General features: G+C 41.5%; 2 protein-coding genes across 5 annotated transcripts; both read right to left on the bottom strand.

The window, feature by feature from the left end:
• Positions 1-461: 461 nt before the first annotated feature.
• LOC133945829 (acyl-CoA dehydrogenase family member 11-like) lies at positions 462-6,124 on the bottom strand. 2 transcript variants are annotated; one of them, XM_062382066.1, is made up of 15 exons: positions 6,084-6,124; positions 4,262-4,556; positions 3,953-4,176; positions 3,769-3,868; positions 3,394-3,511; positions 2,998-3,140; positions 2,745-2,897; positions 2,277-2,371; positions 2,086-2,185; positions 1,863-2,003; positions 1,688-1,780; positions 1,509-1,616; positions 1,235-1,406; positions 1,045-1,111; positions 462-964 (listed from the first exon to the last, which is right to left on the bottom strand). In XM_062382066.1, exons 2-15 carry the CDS (start codon positions 4,538-4,540, stop codon positions 850-852), a joined length of 1,908 nt encoding a protein of 635 aa, XP_062238050.1. In that variant the 5' UTR covers positions 4,541-4,556; positions 6,084-6,124; the 3' UTR covers positions 462-849. The 2 variants fall into 2 exon arrangements, with proteins under 2 accessions (XP_062238050.1, XP_062238048.1); XM_062382064.1 differs by lacking the exon at positions 6,084-6,124 and having other exon boundaries at positions 4,262-4,622.
• A 370-nt stretch (positions 6,125-6,494) lies between these two features.
• On the bottom strand, positions 6,495-17,732 carry morc2 (MORC family CW-type zinc finger 2). 3 transcript variants are annotated; one of them, XM_062382061.1, is made up of 28 exons: positions 17,558-17,732; positions 16,855-17,009; positions 15,417-15,470; positions 15,275-15,309; positions 15,108-15,176; positions 14,903-14,993; positions 14,702-14,810; positions 14,175-14,334; positions 13,790-13,901; positions 13,576-13,701; positions 13,410-13,489; positions 13,244-13,326; positions 12,911-12,996; positions 12,490-12,630; positions 12,093-12,247; positions 11,801-11,929; positions 11,605-11,710; positions 11,315-11,447; positions 11,153-11,236; positions 10,758-11,033; positions 10,368-10,613; positions 9,278-9,397; positions 8,715-8,772; positions 8,466-8,604; positions 8,217-8,384; positions 8,044-8,137; positions 7,652-7,840; positions 6,495-7,533 (listed from the first exon to the last, which is right to left on the bottom strand). In XM_062382061.1, exons 2-28 carry the CDS (start codon positions 16,920-16,922, stop codon positions 7,465-7,467), a joined length of 3,180 nt encoding a protein of 1,059 aa, XP_062238045.1. In that variant the 5' UTR covers positions 16,923-17,009; positions 17,558-17,732; the 3' UTR covers positions 6,495-7,464. The 3 variants fall into 3 exon arrangements, with proteins under 3 accessions (XP_062238045.1, XP_062238046.1, XP_062238047.1); XM_062382062.1 differs by lacking the exon at positions 9,278-9,397; XM_062382063.1 differs by lacking the exons at positions 15,108-15,176; positions 15,275-15,309; positions 15,417-15,470; positions 16,855-17,009; positions 17,558-17,732 and having other exon boundaries at positions 14,689-14,810.
• Between the last annotated feature and the right edge of the window lie 547 nt (positions 17,733-18,279).

The following is an 18,279-nucleotide window of genomic DNA, read 5'->3' as shown; positions in this document are numbered from 1 at the left end:
GATGTGAATGTGAAAAACCTGAGTTACTAAGTGCTTTTACAGACACAGGATAACTCAATTGCAAAATATGATTAACACTAATAATAACAATGAAGAAATAAAAAAAATTAAATTAAATTAAATTATGGAAGGAGGAAAAAATGTATAATAAACAAAAGCCAATTAATTTGCCTGAAAAAAAAAGTAGTTCACAAAAATCTGTAGTAACAAAGGTCAAGCTGATTTATGTAGCAAATTTAAAACAGTTAACGGAAGTACTTTTCATTAAAAACACAAAGAGAAGCACAAGAATAAAACAAATATAAAATGGAAATAAAAGGCTATGAAGTGAATACAAACAACTTTAAGAGACTCAAAAGCCTGAGAAGTCTTCAGTTTACCCTAAAGTATGTCTATGGAAGAACACTTAGATCTGATAGATCTAGGAGCGGACTCCGAGATGAGAAGAAGAGATCAGGGGCTATTAAGAGGTTCTTTTATTTGTTTGTTTTGTTAGATGCTGTGTTTATCCCTTTGACCAAATCAGTCTAGTAACAACATTCTGCACTAGTTGCAAACAGGACAGGCAAGACTGGTTGTAGCAGTTGAACAAGGCAGTAAAACAGGCATGAGGAAGGCGAGAGTTTCATTTCACTGCTGGATCAAAGATGACATTTTCAGCCTGGGGATAGATATGAGGTGCCAGGGCCCAAAATGATTCTCTATTCACTTGATGGAGGAAGCTGGACCAAAATTAAATTTTTTATGTCTCAGTCAACTTCAAGAAAATTGTATACAGTTATTAATTATTCTACGGAATTAAACTACGGGACAAATGAAGGGACAGATTTATCTGTCTTCACTGAACGTTCAGCTTTGAGTGGGCCGGTCATACACCAGTGCAGCGTCGAGTGGTGGAGCGCTGGGTTCATAGCAGCCTCTCGCCTGTTTAGTCGCTACGGGACACAAATCCTGTTCACACCATCTGATAAAGGAAAACAAAACATATGATGAATGAATGCAAAGCTTGTATTTTTGGGGGGAATAAGTGAACTTGTTTTTAACCTGAGAGCAGCATAGGTGTCAGATGGAGAGGCTCCTGACCAACTGGCATGGTCGATGAGAAGAGCACCTGTTGACACACAGACACAGAGACACACAGACACACACAGACACTTACTTTAGCATTTTCGCCACATAACTGATTGACTAACTGTTGCATGTTTGATATTATGTGTGTTTCTCTGGTACCTACCAGTGTAGATGCGAGCCAGGCTGTATGCCAGGTCTCTAGCTGCCAGTTCCAGATAGCTGGGTTCTCTCTTAGCTGCTACTTGAACAAACGTCTGCAGCTCAGAGAGTGCGCCGTCTACTGCTTTCACTGCCGGCCCCAAGGAGGAAACGCTCGATGCACCCGATAGCAGGGACTACAAGAGGAGGAACACAAGTGCACTTCTCATGCCTGTCCAGCTCTATATCACAGACCAGTCACGACACTTTTCAGAGTGGATCAGTCGCTGACCTCGTACCTTAGCATGAGTGAAGTAAGCGTGAAGAACCATTCCTGAGCTGCGAGCCACACAGCGCAGCACGTCCAGAGACAGAACATTTGTTGTACCTTCCCAAATACTCAAAACCTGAGAGAGAAAGATGTGTGTGCTTGAAAAGTTCAGATTGAATAGGATTGATTGTTTGGTGCTGACCTCACCTGTGCATCACGAAGGAGTCCAGGCAACCCAGTGTCCTCAATGTAGCCCTGTCCCCCGAAGCTTTCCAACCCCTCAGACACCACAGACACCGCCTGAGGCAGAAACACGGACTGTGAGGGTTTAAGGAATATCAACAGTTTAGAATCACAAACTGAACTTGTACGAGAGGCGCACCTGCTTCCCAGTGTACAGTTTGACCACAGGAGTGAGCAGACGCAGGAGATGCGAATCAAGCTGGGTCGCCATGCCAGCTTCCTCTCGGCCCAACAGACGACAGGTGTCCATCACCAGAAGGAACGCCCCGCGGGTCTCCACCTGTCGGTGTCGGAAGCAAGCATTGGTGAGGCATGATGGGAAACACTGTACAGGGTTTGCGTTTGACTCCCTGTCAGCTTACCTCCATCCTAGCGAGAGTCTGCATGTGCAGCGGGTGGTCTTTAAGAAGCTTTCCGAAGGCAGAGCGGCGACCGGCATAGTCACCGGCTAACTGCACCACCCTGTGACCACATGTGATTATTGATCAACTCATTTATAGTGTTGTTAGAACTAAGCACAGGATGCAGTGCAGTAGAATGATTAGTGTCCTGCCTTCTCATCGCGGCTGCTGCGGAGATGCTGTTGTGGATCCTGGTTATCGTCAGCATGTTGGCGATGGAGGCCACACCTCTCCCTTCATCTGACAGCTGTCAATCAGATAAGATAAGATGAAAAAATTAAGATGTCAAGGATTTTGACAAGTACAATTTACAATTATGATAAGTATGTAACAAACATTTTTATACTAGAATATAATGCATAGAATTAGAAATGTCATTTTTAAGACATACAATTTTAAAAACAAATTAAAATACATGAGAAGGAAAATCACACATTTTATAGAATTAACTCTTCAAGCACTATTGACCACATTTTGACAAGTACAACACAATTCATGTCTCAACCCTTGTCCACTGTTTTGGATCCCTGTTCTGTTTAGCAGAAAAGCAGGTTATGGTTTTCCCACTGCACAAAGCAGTAGTTCCACTGTAACATGAATTAGACTTAGAATTTACTGACCCTGTGTGCCGGGAGACCATCCAGCAGTAGCTCAGCAGTCGGCATCTGTCGTGTGCCCAGCTTGTCCTTCAGTCTCTGAACCTCTATCCCCCTCAGCCGGCCAGCCTGGTCTCGACTCACCTCTGCATAGAACAGAGACAAACCCCTGCTGCCCTGTGGATCACAGACACATGCAGTGCAATGAAATCCCTTTGTCAGTAGTATAACTGCCAACTGATAATGAAGGAGTGCAGGTGTTAAAATTGAGTTGTACTGGTGTGGTGGCTCCCGTTCTGTCCTGCACTCTGGCCAGTGTGAGAGTCATGTCTGCGTCTGTGGCGGAGGTGAACCACTTGAAACCGTGAAGTTTGTATGAACCATCTGATTGGGGAACAGCCACCGTCTCGGTGCCGCTGGCTGATGACAAACGAGATGAGTTATTATTTTTCTGCACAACAAAACCAAAACCTAAAAATCCACAGATAACTAATTTAATCCACTGAATGAGTTTGTACTTCCAATTACGCTGAGGACATCAGTTGGGGGGGGGGGGGGGGGTTGTACACACAGCTTTAGAAAGTGTCAATATGTGTATGTAGTGTATGTACACCTGTACTTAGAACTGTCCACAGATCAGCTAAGAACAGTGTCCTGTAGTTTCACCACTGACCTACATCAGATCCTCCCTGTCTCTCTGTCATCCACTGTCCAGACGTCCAGAAGCGCTCAGGTAGACGAGTGGTCAAACGACTGTAGGCTTCATCTACCGGCCACGAAGCCCCTATGGACTTCACAGACACACCCATCCATCAATAAATGTACAAGTTGGATAAAAACGTGATCGGGAGGAATCAGGTTTACATGCATTGAAATAAGAATAATTTCGGCTTATTATCAATTTTTGGTTTGAATTATGGATGCAGCTACTAAAAATGCCAGAGACTGTAGTGTAAACACAAAAATTTCGATTTGCCGTAAAATATTAGGATGGCACATGTTCAAGACAGTGTGTTTTTCAGATGTTTGATTTTCTGACATGCAGTACCTGAATGACTTTAGCAGCTCCGTCAGTCATGGCCAGAGGACAGGTGTAAAGGCCAGAGGAGGGGGAGTAGATGTACAGCTTGCTCATCTGGTAAACACGACTGGAACACAAACACACCTCCTCTCACGTTCTCATTCCGAACCACATAAAACTGAAAAAAAGGGAAGTGCATCGATCTTCTAACCTCCACTCCCCACACGGCCTCTCATAGCCGATGGCAACCAGTCCTTCCTGTGCCGACAGGTCTTTCATGCGTTTCCATGCGGGTGAGGTCACAATGTGGTCCACTCTGTTACCCCAGGGATCAAAGTGTTTCAACTGTGGTGGGGTGAGCTCACACTCTCTGCCCCACGTGTCCACCTCAATCGCCACGCGCTCTCCAAATGCACACAAGTCCAAGCAAGCTGCCTGTGACGTAGATAATTGGTTATTTGCAACACAAGATAGATCCTGTCCAGCAGTTGTCACAAATTCAAGTTCTGGCTGTGCTCACCTCTTGGGGCAGGTGTCTCCTCAGGTATCCCCTGAGCAAGGCATCCTCTAGAAACGGGTTCCTCAGCACAGGCCTTTCTTGAAAGAAGGATCCTATCCTGGCTCTGGAGAACGGGAGGTAGTTTGCTTCGTCCCAGACCTGTTCGTCACCAGATCTCCTTGTGCCGGCCTGCGTTTCACTTGCTGATCTGATATGAACGAGCTGCTGAGGAACACCACACAACAACCTGTGGCAGCCTCCAGCTACATGGCGGTTCAGGAGGGCTGCACGCATCGACATGGCTCAGGCCTGCAGGCTGAGGGCATGAATCAGCACGGGGTCAGAGGAAAGCAGCGGGGAACAGGAATGACTTCATTCATTCAGTCATTCCAGGTCTATTAGGAATTCAAAATAAAGAACTGTGAAACTTGTTCACATATAAACCTTAGAAATAAGTTATGTTTTAATGACTTTTTTCAATAGAATTTTTCAGCTTGATCTTACATTTATAGCTTTTTTTTTTCCATCCCCCACACTTGTATCTTAGGTTCGATTCTTTTCTGTCATCCAAGGCAGAAATGTCACAAGTTAGGAAGACCTAATATTTACCTAGGCCAAGGAAGTTATGTTTCCATCTGCGTTTGTTTGTCTAATAATCAGGATTACACAAAAACAACAGATCTAATCACCATGATAATTGATGGAAGGATGTGATAAGGGTCATGTAAGAACCCATTCAATTTTGATGAGGATCTGGAGCAAGGGGTGGATCCCGACTTTTAATTTTAGAGAGGGGCTTTTCAATACTTGTGTTGAAAAGCTCATGGATCTCGAAGGAAAAAAATCAAACATGTTAAGAGGACTGATTTTTAGGAGTGTGTGTAATTTGGTGTAGATCTAAATAAAAATCTGGATCGATTGAATTTAAATATGATTATATAAGGAGACTGCTTGGCCCTTGGGGAAGCTGTGCATTCTCTAATTCTAGCAGCATTTGTATGGTTAATGATAATCCTCATAGTCCTAGAATTAAGTGAGAATATAAACACTTCATAGAAAGCAACCTAGTGACGACAGAGTGGATCTCATGTGATCCATCTTTTGAAATGAACATTTAAAGAATAACATCATGGTCTGAGCTACAGCTTTATAAGAACTGCTGTTGTTGAACCACAGCTTTCTTTTTAAATACATCTTTGATGATCAAATGTCCAACAACTTGATATAACAAAATAAAAATAAAACAGAGCAAGATCCAAACGCTGAGCCATACTTTATATATTCAACAGTATATATTCTAATCACAGTCATGTTATATAGACTGTTCAAACAAGAAGTGCTACTAATCCTATATCGTCTTTACATATCCGATTAGTTATACCCGACTTACACTAAAGACTAGGAAAACAAATAGCCCGTTTTAAGTGAGTAATCCCACCCGTACTAAGTAAAAGCAGGTAGTGTTAAGTAAATGGAGAGTTTCAGACTGACAGAAACTTAACTCACATCCAAACCGTTTGATAACAACAAGTGGGTCAAAGTTCATTCTGTCCAACCGACATTTTGTGCTGGTATAAGTTTCCCATTTGACCCATTAATACAACTCTATGTTATTTAGCTATAGATAAAGGATTAACGCATGTCACAAATTACTACGTCATCTGAACGGGGAATATCTTTACGCTGCAACAACCACAACAGCTCGCAAGCTAAAAGCTAAAAACGAAGCTTTTCTCTGGTTTATCAGAAACGATATTTTCGTAACTTCACTGTTAAATTTTATTGAATAAAAATGAATCATCCACATGTTAAACACAAGATATGTGAAGAAATACATCCTTACCTCAGCAGTGTTTACAATCACTGCAGCACACTTCCGCTTTTCAAAATAAAAGCCCTGCTCCCTCCTCCTTGCTTGTGCATAGTTCTTTTCTTGAGGAACGTGATCTTTATTTTTCGCCAATTCTGTTGGACTTGTATTCATGGTGCTTACAGCAATGAAAAATGTTATATTTCATTTAAAGTGCCCTGCTTGTCATAATGAGCCACAGAAAACTTTGTAGAGAGTTGTCATGAGACACGTGTAAAACTATAAATCACTATCGCCCAGTGGAAAAAAGAAAGTTGGGAAATAACAATTTGTAACACTTATATCGTGTTTTCAAAATGTACAGACTATTCAAAATGAACATTTTAATCCAGCTAAACAAAATGTTAACATAATAAATATAAAAATAGCACACATACATGTATAAAAGGTGTTGCTGAACCGGTTTTATTGTTTTAAGTAAAGATTTGTCAAAAATACAGAATTGTATGTTCCAATCAGAACAAAAAGACTGAAAGCATGCACCGTTTAATAAAACATTTCCATGACATGTTAAAAAATTGTTTGAAAGAAAGAACACAGGCACGAATTAATTATGAACACACAACAACTTTTGCATTAAACTAAAATACTTTTTCCCCTCTCAAAATAAACACCTTACAGTCATAGCTTGATTGCATGGGGGATTTAAGGGAATACTCCTACTGATAAAACCCAGTAAGTAGTTGTTGTTGGTGGGTGTGGTTCGTCACCCAGTCATAAAAGATTTACCTGCATTGCTTGACACACAGACCAGGATGGAGGCAGGTTGATGGGCAACACTGATGTGTTTTTAGTGTACAAAAATAAAAGTTAACATTTAAGTAGTGGTTGCATTGTGGAGCACAACCCATACATACCCAACTCTTTAGTGACCTCCAATTCTCACCTGACAATAGACCAAAATGAGAAACTAATATTGTCTGCAGTTAAATAATGCAGATGACTATATAAATGGAGCATAAATTCTATTTAACCGACAAAAATTATTTCAAAGGTCAATCAGGACACGATGGCTTAAACATAGTGTAACATACAGTATATAAGCAAGTATATAAAAAGGACTAAAATGAAAACCACAAGCCAGAGGGCTACCCAACTATGTTTCATCGACAAAGACCCTGACCGAACTCAATGAGCATGCTGGTGCTGCCATTACACTGACACGATCAAAATCAAAAAGGTCAAACTAATGACAGTCTGATTCAATGTGTTGAAGGATCAACAATGAAAATGTCCCTAAATATTCACAACCATTTCTGCACATGAGTTCTCTGGGACATTGCAACAAAGTAATGGTTGAAATGAAACTGTTTATGTGCACGTCCTCTTCTCTTCTATTTGTCTTTTGTCTTCTTTAATCACCCTTAGTGAGAAGGTCTTCTATGTATGCATCAAGCTCGTCATCTGTGTTTATGTCGATGTCCTGAAAGTTGGGGGAAGGAAAACAAAAACATTAGTTTGCTTTGTATTTAAAACAAACAAATGTTGTTTATTGGGCAATCAATAATGTGCAGTGCAAATTAAGCAGTCAATAATCTTACCTCTTGCACTTTCTGCAGAAGTGCTACAATGTTTGTTCGAAGTTTCTGGAGTTTCTCGTCTGCTTCCTTCAGTTTGATCTCAGCGCTGTTGCTCTTCTCTTCCACAGCTTTGGCCCTGGCATCAGCTCTGCTCTGGTATGAGTTACACAATGCCTGGAGACCAGATTCATACTGCTGGAAATATTCTTTCTAAATGGAGGGGAAAAAAACACCTTAATCCCCCGCACCCAATACTCAAAGAAATACAGCAGGAAGAATATTACACATCCTGGCCGATAGTTCAGATATAAAGTTATCCACTTTCATATGACTATTGGTTTCAATGTAATACTACATTCAGCTTTGAAAGTTATTAAAAATGAATAAATCAAATAATCTACTGTCTATCTCACCAAAGGAAAAGCCACCAACTCATCAGCTGTCATGCTGTTGACATCATCCTTTGGAATCCGGAAAGCTGGAGGGAAAAAGTACCGCAGCATAGTCCTGGACACAGAAACAGCACAGTGAACATACCACACGGCTGCGATCAGTGATAATACTACTACTATTATAACCAGCTCACCTCAACATGGTGACCAGGCTGTCTGTCACCTCTCGACTGGTTCCTGGCTGTGTCGTGTCTGGCTCCATGGGTGCCGGCCCCCTCTCGGTCTCCTGTTGGGTGTCAGGCGTCTGAGAGTTTGGAGATGGCGGCCTCATCAACCGGACATCATCACTTCCCTTGAACACCCTTTTCAGAACACACACACATACTTATAAGATGACAATTATCTAGAGTGTCATTGAAAACGTGCCCCAGAGAGAATCTTACCATCGGTCTTTTGGGGTGGATCGGGGTACGTAGTCAAACTTTACTTTCCAACGAACACTCTGTTTATTTGCCTCCACAGCGATGACTCTGCCCGTGTACCACTCCTTACTGACGCGCACTTCAACCAGGAGACCCTTATCTACAGAGGACATTTACATGAAAGAATATAAATTCATCCCATCACATCTGTCCTCTTCCAGTTATCGGCGAGGGACACACATGTCAGGGTGGAGCAGTCCATCATCTCACCTTTCTGAGGATTTTTGATGTCGTTCTCTGGTTCTGGCTGTGGCGTCTTCTCAGGTGCCTGCAACAAAACAGTCATTACCACCACAGCAGCAAAAAAATGATTTAGGGGAAAGATAGAATGAGGTTAAAAGAAATGATTGAATGAGGTGAAAGGCCCACAGTGTGAACTCAGTCTTTGGTTGAGAGTGGCATGCTTGATTCCAGTCATTAGAGAAGAGTTTAAGAGAGAATGTTATTGTGGAGGTGAGGGGGCTGGGAGAGCCGCCTCACCTGCACCATGGAGGATCAGTCAGCACAGGTGAAAGCGGTTAGCTGATTGGTCCTCAAGCTTAAAAGGGCGGGAGGACTCTGCCGAGGCCAGAGGAGCTAGCTGCTAAGCTGGACAAGCTCAAGAGTTTAAGTTGAGTTTGTGAAGTTTAGTAGTTTTTTGCTTAATAAATTATGTTTAAAAGTAACGTGTTTGTCTCTGGCAGTGTGGGTGAGAGGACTGTTAGAAGATGTGAGAGCAGATGCAGCCTCGCTTTCTCGGGCTGAAGTAGAGAAGAGGGACAGAGGAAAGCTACCTTGGCTTTAGCACCATGCTGTTGTGTGGTAATGGATTTAGGAGCAGAGGTCGGTGTGGTTGGTGTCTGCCGTGTAGGGGTAGACACCCCTTTCTTCTCAGCTTGGGGCTGTTTGTTAACCTGCAAAGTCAACAGCAGATGTGCTCTGACTGGATATTCAGACTTAGAGACCAAAGAATAACCTTACTTTTGACATCTTAAACTCACAAAATGACCCTTCAATTTATTTCAGCATCTCCATATTGTCTACCATTCACATAAGCTGCTGTCAGACATGCACTGAACTCTGCAGTTCCTCCATATTTTAAAGCAAATGTCAGAGTGAGATGCTGTGCAGTTTTCTGCAGACTTTCTCTCCCCTCTCATATGTCTGTAGAAATCCAGGAGAATCCCATGAGTCATCAACGTGGGGCGGATGGTGATGCAAACATGCCACAGATGCAAAAATGAAGAAAAGCAGAAGAGTTGAAACAAACATGAACGACACAAACAGATGTGTCAAGAGTTTGTGGTAATAAGATCTGTGTCGTTGTGCTGTCAAGAAAATCATGTGCTCTCCACAGTGGAGTTAATCACTCACAGTTATGTACTGTACTAATGTTCTGTGAGGAGGAGGACTATAACCGTATAAGCAACATGGCATATAAATAATTATAAGCAATTAATATCGTGCATACGCGTTTTCTAGATATAGATAAACAAAGACTTGATATAAAACATTTAAAAGCATGTTCTAAATTACGGCAGTTTAGTTGATGTCCTAACATAGTCCGATACTGATTTGAAAAAAAGGTGGAAGCAGCACTGGGGGCAACAAGTAGCTGGAAAACTGAGACTGCATCAAACACCTTCACAGCACATTACCCAATGCATCACACCCACATTGACACAGAGAGCCAGACTCACAATAGTGATTGGTTTATGCAGATATTCTACTATTTCATACAGTTTGTCGTCCTCTGTTGAGTGTTGTTTGAAATCTTTGAATTTTCTGCAGGTGCATTCTCAGTGAGATAAAAAGTTTCAACCCGTATTTCTGAACCGATGTCTGAAAATGTCTACTCTCAAATGGGAACTACTGTTTGTTTACCTCGTCCACTTTGCCACGTTTGGGAAGTGGGGCCTTCTCGACAACTTTTCCGTTGTTATTAGCTGCTGCTGCCATCTTGGATTTCTTTGTCATTGGTTCATCCTCCTCACTGCCCTCCTCCTCTTCTTCTTCTTCCTCCTCCTCCTCCTCCTCTTCATCCTCCTCCTCCTCACTGTCCTCCTGCTCTATAATTCTCTTGCGTTGTCCAGCAGGTGGTGCTTTGGCAGAGGATGCTTTGGCAGATGTCTGTGTATGGAGAAAGATATCATGTCTTCAAACTTCTTTTTTGGATTTAACTGGACATAAATGCAAAGTTAATAACTTTCTACAATAAAACCTGCCATTAGTACTTTGGTATTGGTGAAATGCTTTATATAACCTGTAACTTACCCTTGAGCTGCGGCTTGGTGGAGGTGTTTTGGCAGTAGCTTTGGGTGCAGGCTTTGCTGCAGCTTTTGCTGCAGGCTTTGCAGCAGTTGGAGGAGACTTTGCTGCAGCTCGGGACCTTGGTGACTCAACTTTCGTTGGCGCTGGAGGAGCGGCAGCTGTCCGGGTGGGGCGCTGAGAAGAAGCACGAGCTACAGGGGTACTTGGGGCATTTTTTAGGTGAGCTGGAAGTGGTGGAGAGCGGGGCCGTGTTGTGGATCTCTCAGAAGATCTTGTTGCCTGCACAAACAACAAAGAAAATGGAGGCAGATGCTAGTGAGCTACTTTATGTAAGACATGGACATGAAATCAGTGTTTCAAAAGAAGTTGACAGGAGTATTCACACAATTGAATTGTACCTGAGAGGAGCCCTCTGTTGGTTTCATGCTGACCTCCATCGGTAGCTTTTTTATATCCACTGCAGAGTTGATGGTGCTGGTTTTCTGAGAGGGAAAGAATAACTTTTACGAATTTATGTACACACAACATAGCAAGGAAAAGAGAGAAGGATAATCAGGTACCTGCAAGTACTCAAGTTTATCCTGCTGCTGTTTAATTTTCTCTACCAGCTCTTTTTTTTTGCCTTCAACTGTAAGCTTTTCTTTTTTCAGAATACCACATGGCACATTCTGTTTCTTTTCGGGAGCATCACACCTGAAAATGTAAAATACACCAACTATATTTAACATGTACTCCTCATTGTTCACAAACAATGATGTAGTGACTCAAATGATGTGCTATTAATTTATCCCATGAATCCCAAAAAACGAATAACATTGCATGAATTTCAACATTTGAGATCTATGTGTACCTGTCCTGAGTGCCGTCGGGGTTCATGAGACACAACCAACTGTCTGGGTATCGTTTGTCCACAGCGTTCATCTGGAATGGCAGCGTTCTCCACTTTAAACATTTATCTGAAAACAGAAACCAGCCCCAGAGAGTTTATAGCTGTAAGCTAGTTTCGTGTGATACAGTACCACTATGTGTATTGATTTTGAACTAACCACACTGAATAGTTAGTGGTATCTCCATGGCCCGACGTCTCTTGTATCTTTGCTCTGAGGAAGGCGGTGCAGACCAGCTGGCAGACAGATATCCAAACTCATCCCAAAACTTCACTATACCTTTCTGGGCTGAAGAGCACACGGATACATAATTATTTAAGTATTAAAAAAAATCAAATAAATATTATTCTCTAATTAGTCTTTAGCGTGCCAAGAATTGAGTACAGCAAATTTTTAACAATGCATGTCAGGGTGCTACCAAATGGAAATCAGACAATTCAGCAAAACTCACCAATATTCGAGTCCTTCCAGTACTGAGCTAAATGTTCCCCCATGGATTTCAGTAAATGTCTATATTCCTTTGCGTCTGCAAAGTCCTGCTTGTTGTGTGTAGGCTCTAGAACTAAATATGGGACATCCACTACGCCAACGACACCTCCACACGCCCTAAAGCACACAAACCATAAGGCTGAAAAAACTGTTTCATCATTGAGTTGTACGGCACTGGTAGGAGCACGTTTAATACTTGAGAGATAACGAATTATTACAGGGCATCACCCTAGTGTGAGGGACTAATAACTGTAAACACAGTCTCAAATTCGTGGTCATCTATATGTGACAATATCAGGGAAATTTTATGACAGTAAGTTTGCACAAATAAGCACAAAGAATAGCTGCTTGAGACTCACATTCCTCCCTCCAGCTGTGGCCCTGTCTTCTCGTACATCTTGATGAGACGAGAGCAGTTGTACACAAACATCCCATCCAGGTCCCTCTGTTCGATGTTTACACCAAATATAAAATTCAACTCCTTGGGTTCCTTTAGTGCTCTGAGGTACAAGAAAGAATATGAGTCTGACAGGATATAGACAAGGCACAGCAAAAAGAAAGTAGTTTGAAGTACAGACTACTGTTGCCTGTATGCAACAGTGGGACATAGAGTTGTGCTTTGTCATATTTGAAAAATGTATACAAGCAATACACATCCGTCTTGGTCAGTCTGTAAATATTCTAATTGTGATGTTTTTTTAAATTGCAAGCATATGTGAGGAAAAAGATAATAACTTTTGTAAATCTCTACGTGAGAAAAATAAAGTTTGTTAATATTACTTCTGTTTGGCTTCGAGAATCATTTTCTTCATGTCAGCATCACGTCGAAGCATCATGGCTGAATCTTGAACCTTTCTCAGAATCGCCTTGAGGAAAAGCAGAAGGGGAGGATATCCCAGATTATGCCTTTGCAAAACGGAATAAGCAGAAGTGCTTCCACTGCTGACCCTTTCAAATCCCACCTCAGCCTTAACTCCAATTTAAATAAAGGCAGAAGTTTGCTTTAAAAATCAAGGTGTTAAGACAAAACATTTTCCAGTTAAACCTTGATTACATGGACAAAACCCAAAATTTGCACAGGACAAGCTGACCATCGTATTTTCTTTGATTTACCCGTGAATCTTTCGCCAGGTCCTCTCCTAATCTGGTCTCTAGCGCGATGCGCTTACTCTCCCCCTCTCTGGCCTTTTCCTCCGCTGAAATACAGGACAGAAAAACGTCAAGTCAAATAAAGTAAACTAAAACTAACTTAAATAGGATAAATACACCACAGACTCACCAATCTTAGCGAGGTGATCAGCTTTCTTTACTTCTTGCTCAGCACGAGTTTTGAAACGAGTTGATGAGTATTTATAAACCCTGTTGACAAAAAAGAGAGCACCAATGAAGGATAGTCACTGAAATTAAGAAGTTATAGATACAGTATAAGTGTGATATTATATTACCTTGGTTTATAGAGACAGCAGGACAGTCTTTTAGTCCTGACTTTGTGTCCCTGGATAAAAATCCTCATGCGTGGGTCGATGTACAAAACAGCAGCGTAGGCCCTGAAGGACCTCTTCTCCGGCTTCCTGTGAGAGAGGAAGGAGCGCCGTCATTCAAAGAAAATTCTAGCCAGAATTTTCAAAACTAAAGTCATAAAGTAACTTTTGCACTCACACTCCTTCAGCAGGCGTCCCAGCCATCAGAATGTCCTGGTGATCTGTCTCTGCATCCAGCTCTGGTTCTCTGTTGTCCATCAGCTTCAGATTATAGATGATCACAAGAGTTCCTTGAAATAAAAAACCCACATGCAACATCAATATCAAACATGTCATTCCCCAAAGCTAAGGTTTATAAAAAGGACAATATTAAAAGTGAAATATATTGACACAACAGAAACCATGTTAATGACAAATGCATTTTAAGCATTGCACTCAAGAGATGCTTTGAGTAATAACTGATTTACCTGAAACTTAAACTAACTTTTTGGAGTGCGGCCAATTAACTTTTGTCTATCACAAATGTATTCTCTTTACAAGGAGACGCAAATTAACATGCTCACCACTGCTGCTTTCTATTTTGTTGAACTGCTCCATCAGCTGCTGTTCATTTTTAAAAGGAGAGTATTTAAAGATCAGGTCGGTCTCTATGCCGTACTTCTCCGGATCAGAGGTCAGCGGCTGCTTGGTTGTTAGATCCCAGGAAGGGAGGGGCACTATCACCTGAAGAGAGACAAATAAAAGCTGCTAAGTACAAAAAATCTGAGATGTTTGAGGAGCTCCAATTTCAACAAAAGACCAATGGGTTTAAACGGTGGATTAATTGGGTAACCCTCAAACAAATAGTGTTAAACATCACACAAGTAACGAACATTAAAGAAGAAGCAAAAAATGAAGTAATTGACAAACCCACAAAGTTGACTGTTTTTCCCACAACAAAACTTTTATATCCACATGTTCTGGAGACTATAAAATAACCTATCAAGAAGGCAAAGACTCAATTATTAATAAAGTTATCTGTTAATGGCACTCATCCCAAATAAAAGTTACATTTAGGAATCAATAGCCTTAACTGACAGTTGACTCTGACCTCATCCAGTCCCTCTTCTTCATGGAAAGTCCTCGACAGGAAAAGGCAAGTCAGCGTGTTGCCTTTTTTCGTGAACAAAATGAAGTCTTTGCCGATTCGCATAGAGCCACTGTGAAAACAAACATTTTAAAGTGTGAGATTATTCAAACACAGTTGTACCAACTGAACCACTACCAAACAAGAATTCTGAGAGGGTCTTACGATTTCAGTCCATTTCCATACTGCCCGATCTGTGTGGACACAGGTGACCGCTTGCTTGACTTCCCAAATTGAATCACATGGGTTGCCTCATCTAATAAAATATGAGACGAATACATTATACTTAAACATTAAAAAACCTCTCCCACACAAAGCATATGTACACAACAACTTAAAACTGGCTTCTCTGATAATTAGTCACACTTACTGGGGTCCATTCCAATACCATCATCCAGAAAACAGAGCAGGTAGCCACCCCGCAGCTCTGGCTTTTTTTCTGTTAGAAAAGTGAGACGGTGACAGACAAATATTATGAGCCATGAATAAGTACGTATGCTTCAGTGTGAGAAACCAGGTGAATATTCTGAGGTGTACCTGTGTAGATATCTATGCGTGTGGCATCAGCATCTCTGAAAGAAACAAACCAAGTGTGAGTCTTTCTATGTACAACAAAGAAGGTATCAAGCTGCATAGTGTTTCAACAATTGCAGGCTCTGATACAAATCGTTATTGGTACCTTGAATTGTCGACAAGCTCCGCCAAGGCTCCAAATAAGAACTCATGGGTTGTCCTGGAACAGACAACAAATCAATAACTGCAGGAAATTAAAGAATATGTTCACAGACAATAATATATTGGATTATTAATGGGGACTTCACTTATACAAAAGATACTTATAAGGTTCTGAACCCTACATAGATATTTTGAGTGGGTTTATTATTTAATTATACAGCCTACATTTCCTACAGTATATTTAAAGACACATGTCAATGAAAATAGGACAGATGATTAACTGGTTCACTGACTATTTAACATTTACCTTATACATATGACACTGAAGTGCTCTTCTTTATAACTAAATACCTTCACCTCCTTACAACAGAACAAAGAATGACACTGTTTCATTAAAACTGCATTAAGACAGGCACTGACGTCCCAACAATTTCCAGACATCCTAAAAATATCAATTTGAGCCTATGTGAGACTACAGCTAAAAAATGTCAGGATAATTCACAGTGATTGAATTAGTGTGTTACACATTTTCTGAATGTGATGACAAGTGCACCACAGCAAGTTCAAGTATAGGCAGGAGGTTCAGTGGGGCTACAGCAAGATACAGGTTTAGGTTTATTTGTTGTATAAGACATGAAATGAGAGGAAGACTAGGTTAGATCTTTACATCTGCAGGGCACAGGCTTTTCAACTACCATTAAAATCCATACAGTCAATAATGTGACCCAAATCACTCTTTTTGTGTTTTCTCTCATTCACAGGTTTTCTGTTTGTTTATTCAGAACCAGCCACAACTGCTGTTCACTCTGGTGATGTCGGTTAAACTTCAAACTGACACTGATAACTGCTTACAGGAGAACAAACTTACAAACAATTGTGTTTGATAATCCAAGTCTCAATAATGCATATATTTGAGAGTTGAAATCAATAATGAGAAACTAAATGTACTCTGAAAAGAATACATTTCATCATTATATTCTTAAACTAGAAGAGCAGCTGATGTTATAATGTACAAATTTTACATTCCATGTTTAATTCATGCTCAAAAGGTTAAATATATATCTTAGCAAATATACATTAAGAATATCACATAACATAATGTTAACTTCAGATTATAGAAACTATTTTCAGAACGGAAATCATTACATTCAAACTGCCTCAAACGTTTTGTGTGACATTTCTCTCCAAACGCATACAAACAAGTGGAGAACAAAGTTCAGAAACTATTGAAGTTGTTCTAGGATAGGTGTAAGGGATGTTCATTGCATGACATTTGTTTCCTGTGTGTTCAAAACCTTTGTGCTGAGCTGTTAATCAGTTTTAACCTTTGAGCCATTTGTTACATGAATGAGTTGTCATGCATGCTGTATTCGATTGTTGGTCTCTAAAATTACTAGCGATGATTGTCTGCAAGTATGAACTCCCAGCAAGTGTGTACTCACGAGTTAGTGTGCAGGTACTCGAAGGTGAGTTGAGCTCTGTTCAGGTTGCTGTAGTTGGAGCAGGCCATGGCCACTCACAAAGGTTTCCTGCTTCTTTCCTTGATTCCGGTTTCTCTTCTTCCTGGTGAACCGAGCTCTAGTCAACAGCTGTTATCCTGTAAATGCAAATACAGTAATGTAAACTACCACGAACCGTGTAGATTCACCTACAGTAATTTAATAACACCGCGGACATGATGCGACGCCACTTGGTCTGGTCTGCAGAAAAAGTCAGGGGGGGGGGGGGGGGGGGGGTTAACAGCAACGACAAGTTCATAAACGTCCCCACCCCTGAAGATTGGTACCACGTGGGAGGCCTGTATGCCAACAACACATTTGTTTAGCTACGAGCAGAAGACGCCTGTCGGCACCGTGTAAGCTGGGCAGACATTGGCGCTACTGTAGTTATGCACAGACAAGTCACTGGTCTAAGTTGTGTGCCTGTAAACAAGAGCCGGCCATGTTAGTGAATAGCACATCGTATATACGCTTCAGACGTAATGCAGTGACTGTTAATAACACTTAATATTGGGCTAAGGTAGCTAACGGACGTTAGCATCATCTACAGAGTGTATCTGCGGTACCAGCAGCTAGCTAGCTTCACAGAGTGAAAACATGGAGCTGACGTTAGCCGCTTTAAATCCTTTATACCAACTTTGCAGACCTTTTTATGAGACGGCGACTGTGTGGTGGCTCCCCGCCACTGATGGTCGTAACAACGCGTCCAACGAGGAATAAATATTTCGTAACGTTACATTCCCTTCTCCATGATCAGAAACAGTCCGCCAGGCCGCAAATAATCCTCCTCCTCCGTCAATAGAGAGGCCCGGTGCGCACATTCTCACGCTGATTGGAGGAGGGACTCTGCTACGTAGGCGGATATCACAGTGGCGCATCATGCGTGGAGTTCACTGTTTATGTTTCATGTCGACAGTGTTGTGCATGAACGAACGCAAAAGAACGCGTTCATTGAACACGTTAACCTTTATGAGAATGATGAACTGAACGCAACTCAATGACAAATAATGAGTTTGAACGGTGAACACGTTCATATTATAGCGTCCTCGCGTATAGACGACAGGAAACTTCTCTCTTTATGTTTAACTTTATTAAAGTCCAGCGAACACGACACATTTCTTGTTCGTAACTCCGACACTCCTGTCATCCACCACCGTATTCTTCACCTCCCTTCCTCATTCACCCTTGATATGCCAACTCATCAGCCAATGAGAGCCTGCCATCCCACAAAACCCTACAGCCATTGGCCTAGAATTGTCACGTGCCCCACTCCTACCTGTTCACTAACCCTTTGGACATGTCAATACTTACTCTCAGGAGAGACGCTGTCTAAATCGAATGCTTTCACCATGTCGTTGCTCAGTGCCC

The sequence above is a fragment of the Platichthys flesus genome, chromosome 3 (genome assembly GCF_949316205.1).
Source record: "Platichthys flesus chromosome 3, fPlaFle2.1, whole genome shotgun sequence".
Lineage (NCBI taxonomy): Eukaryota > Metazoa > Chordata > Actinopteri > Pleuronectiformes > Pleuronectidae > Platichthys > Platichthys flesus.
This window is presented reverse-complemented; position numbering and strand designations above follow the sequence as displayed.

What these genes read in the sequence shown, in the direction of transcription:
- LOC133945829 (XM_062382066.1), bottom strand. Translation starts at nt 4,540, where the DNA reads ATGTCGATGCGTGCAGCCCTCCTGAACCGCCATGTAGCTGGAGGCTGC. An exon ending in AGGCCGTGTGGGGAGTGGAG is followed by an intron (nt 3,869 to 3,952) that starts GTTAGAAGATCG and finishes TTTGTGTTCCAG; the next exon opens with TCGTGTTTACCAGATGAGCA. An exon ending in CTTACTTCACTCATGCTAAG is followed by an intron (nt 1,407 to 1,508) that starts GTACGAGGTCAG and finishes CTCCTCTTGTAG; the next exon opens with TCCCTGCTATCGGGTGCATC.
- morc2 (XM_062382061.1), bottom strand. Translation starts at nt 16,922, where the DNA reads ATGGCCTGCTCCAACTACAGCAACCTGAACAGAGCTCAACTCACCTTC. An exon ending in GAGCTTGTCGACAATTCAAG is followed by an intron (nt 15,310 to 15,416) that starts GTACCAATAACG and finishes TGTTTCTTTCAG; the next exon opens with AGATGCTGATGCCACACGCA. An exon ending in TATGGAAATGGACTGAAATC is followed by an intron (nt 14,811 to 14,902) that starts GTAAGACCCTCT and finishes TTGTTTTCACAG; the next exon opens with TGGCTCTATGCGAATCGGCA.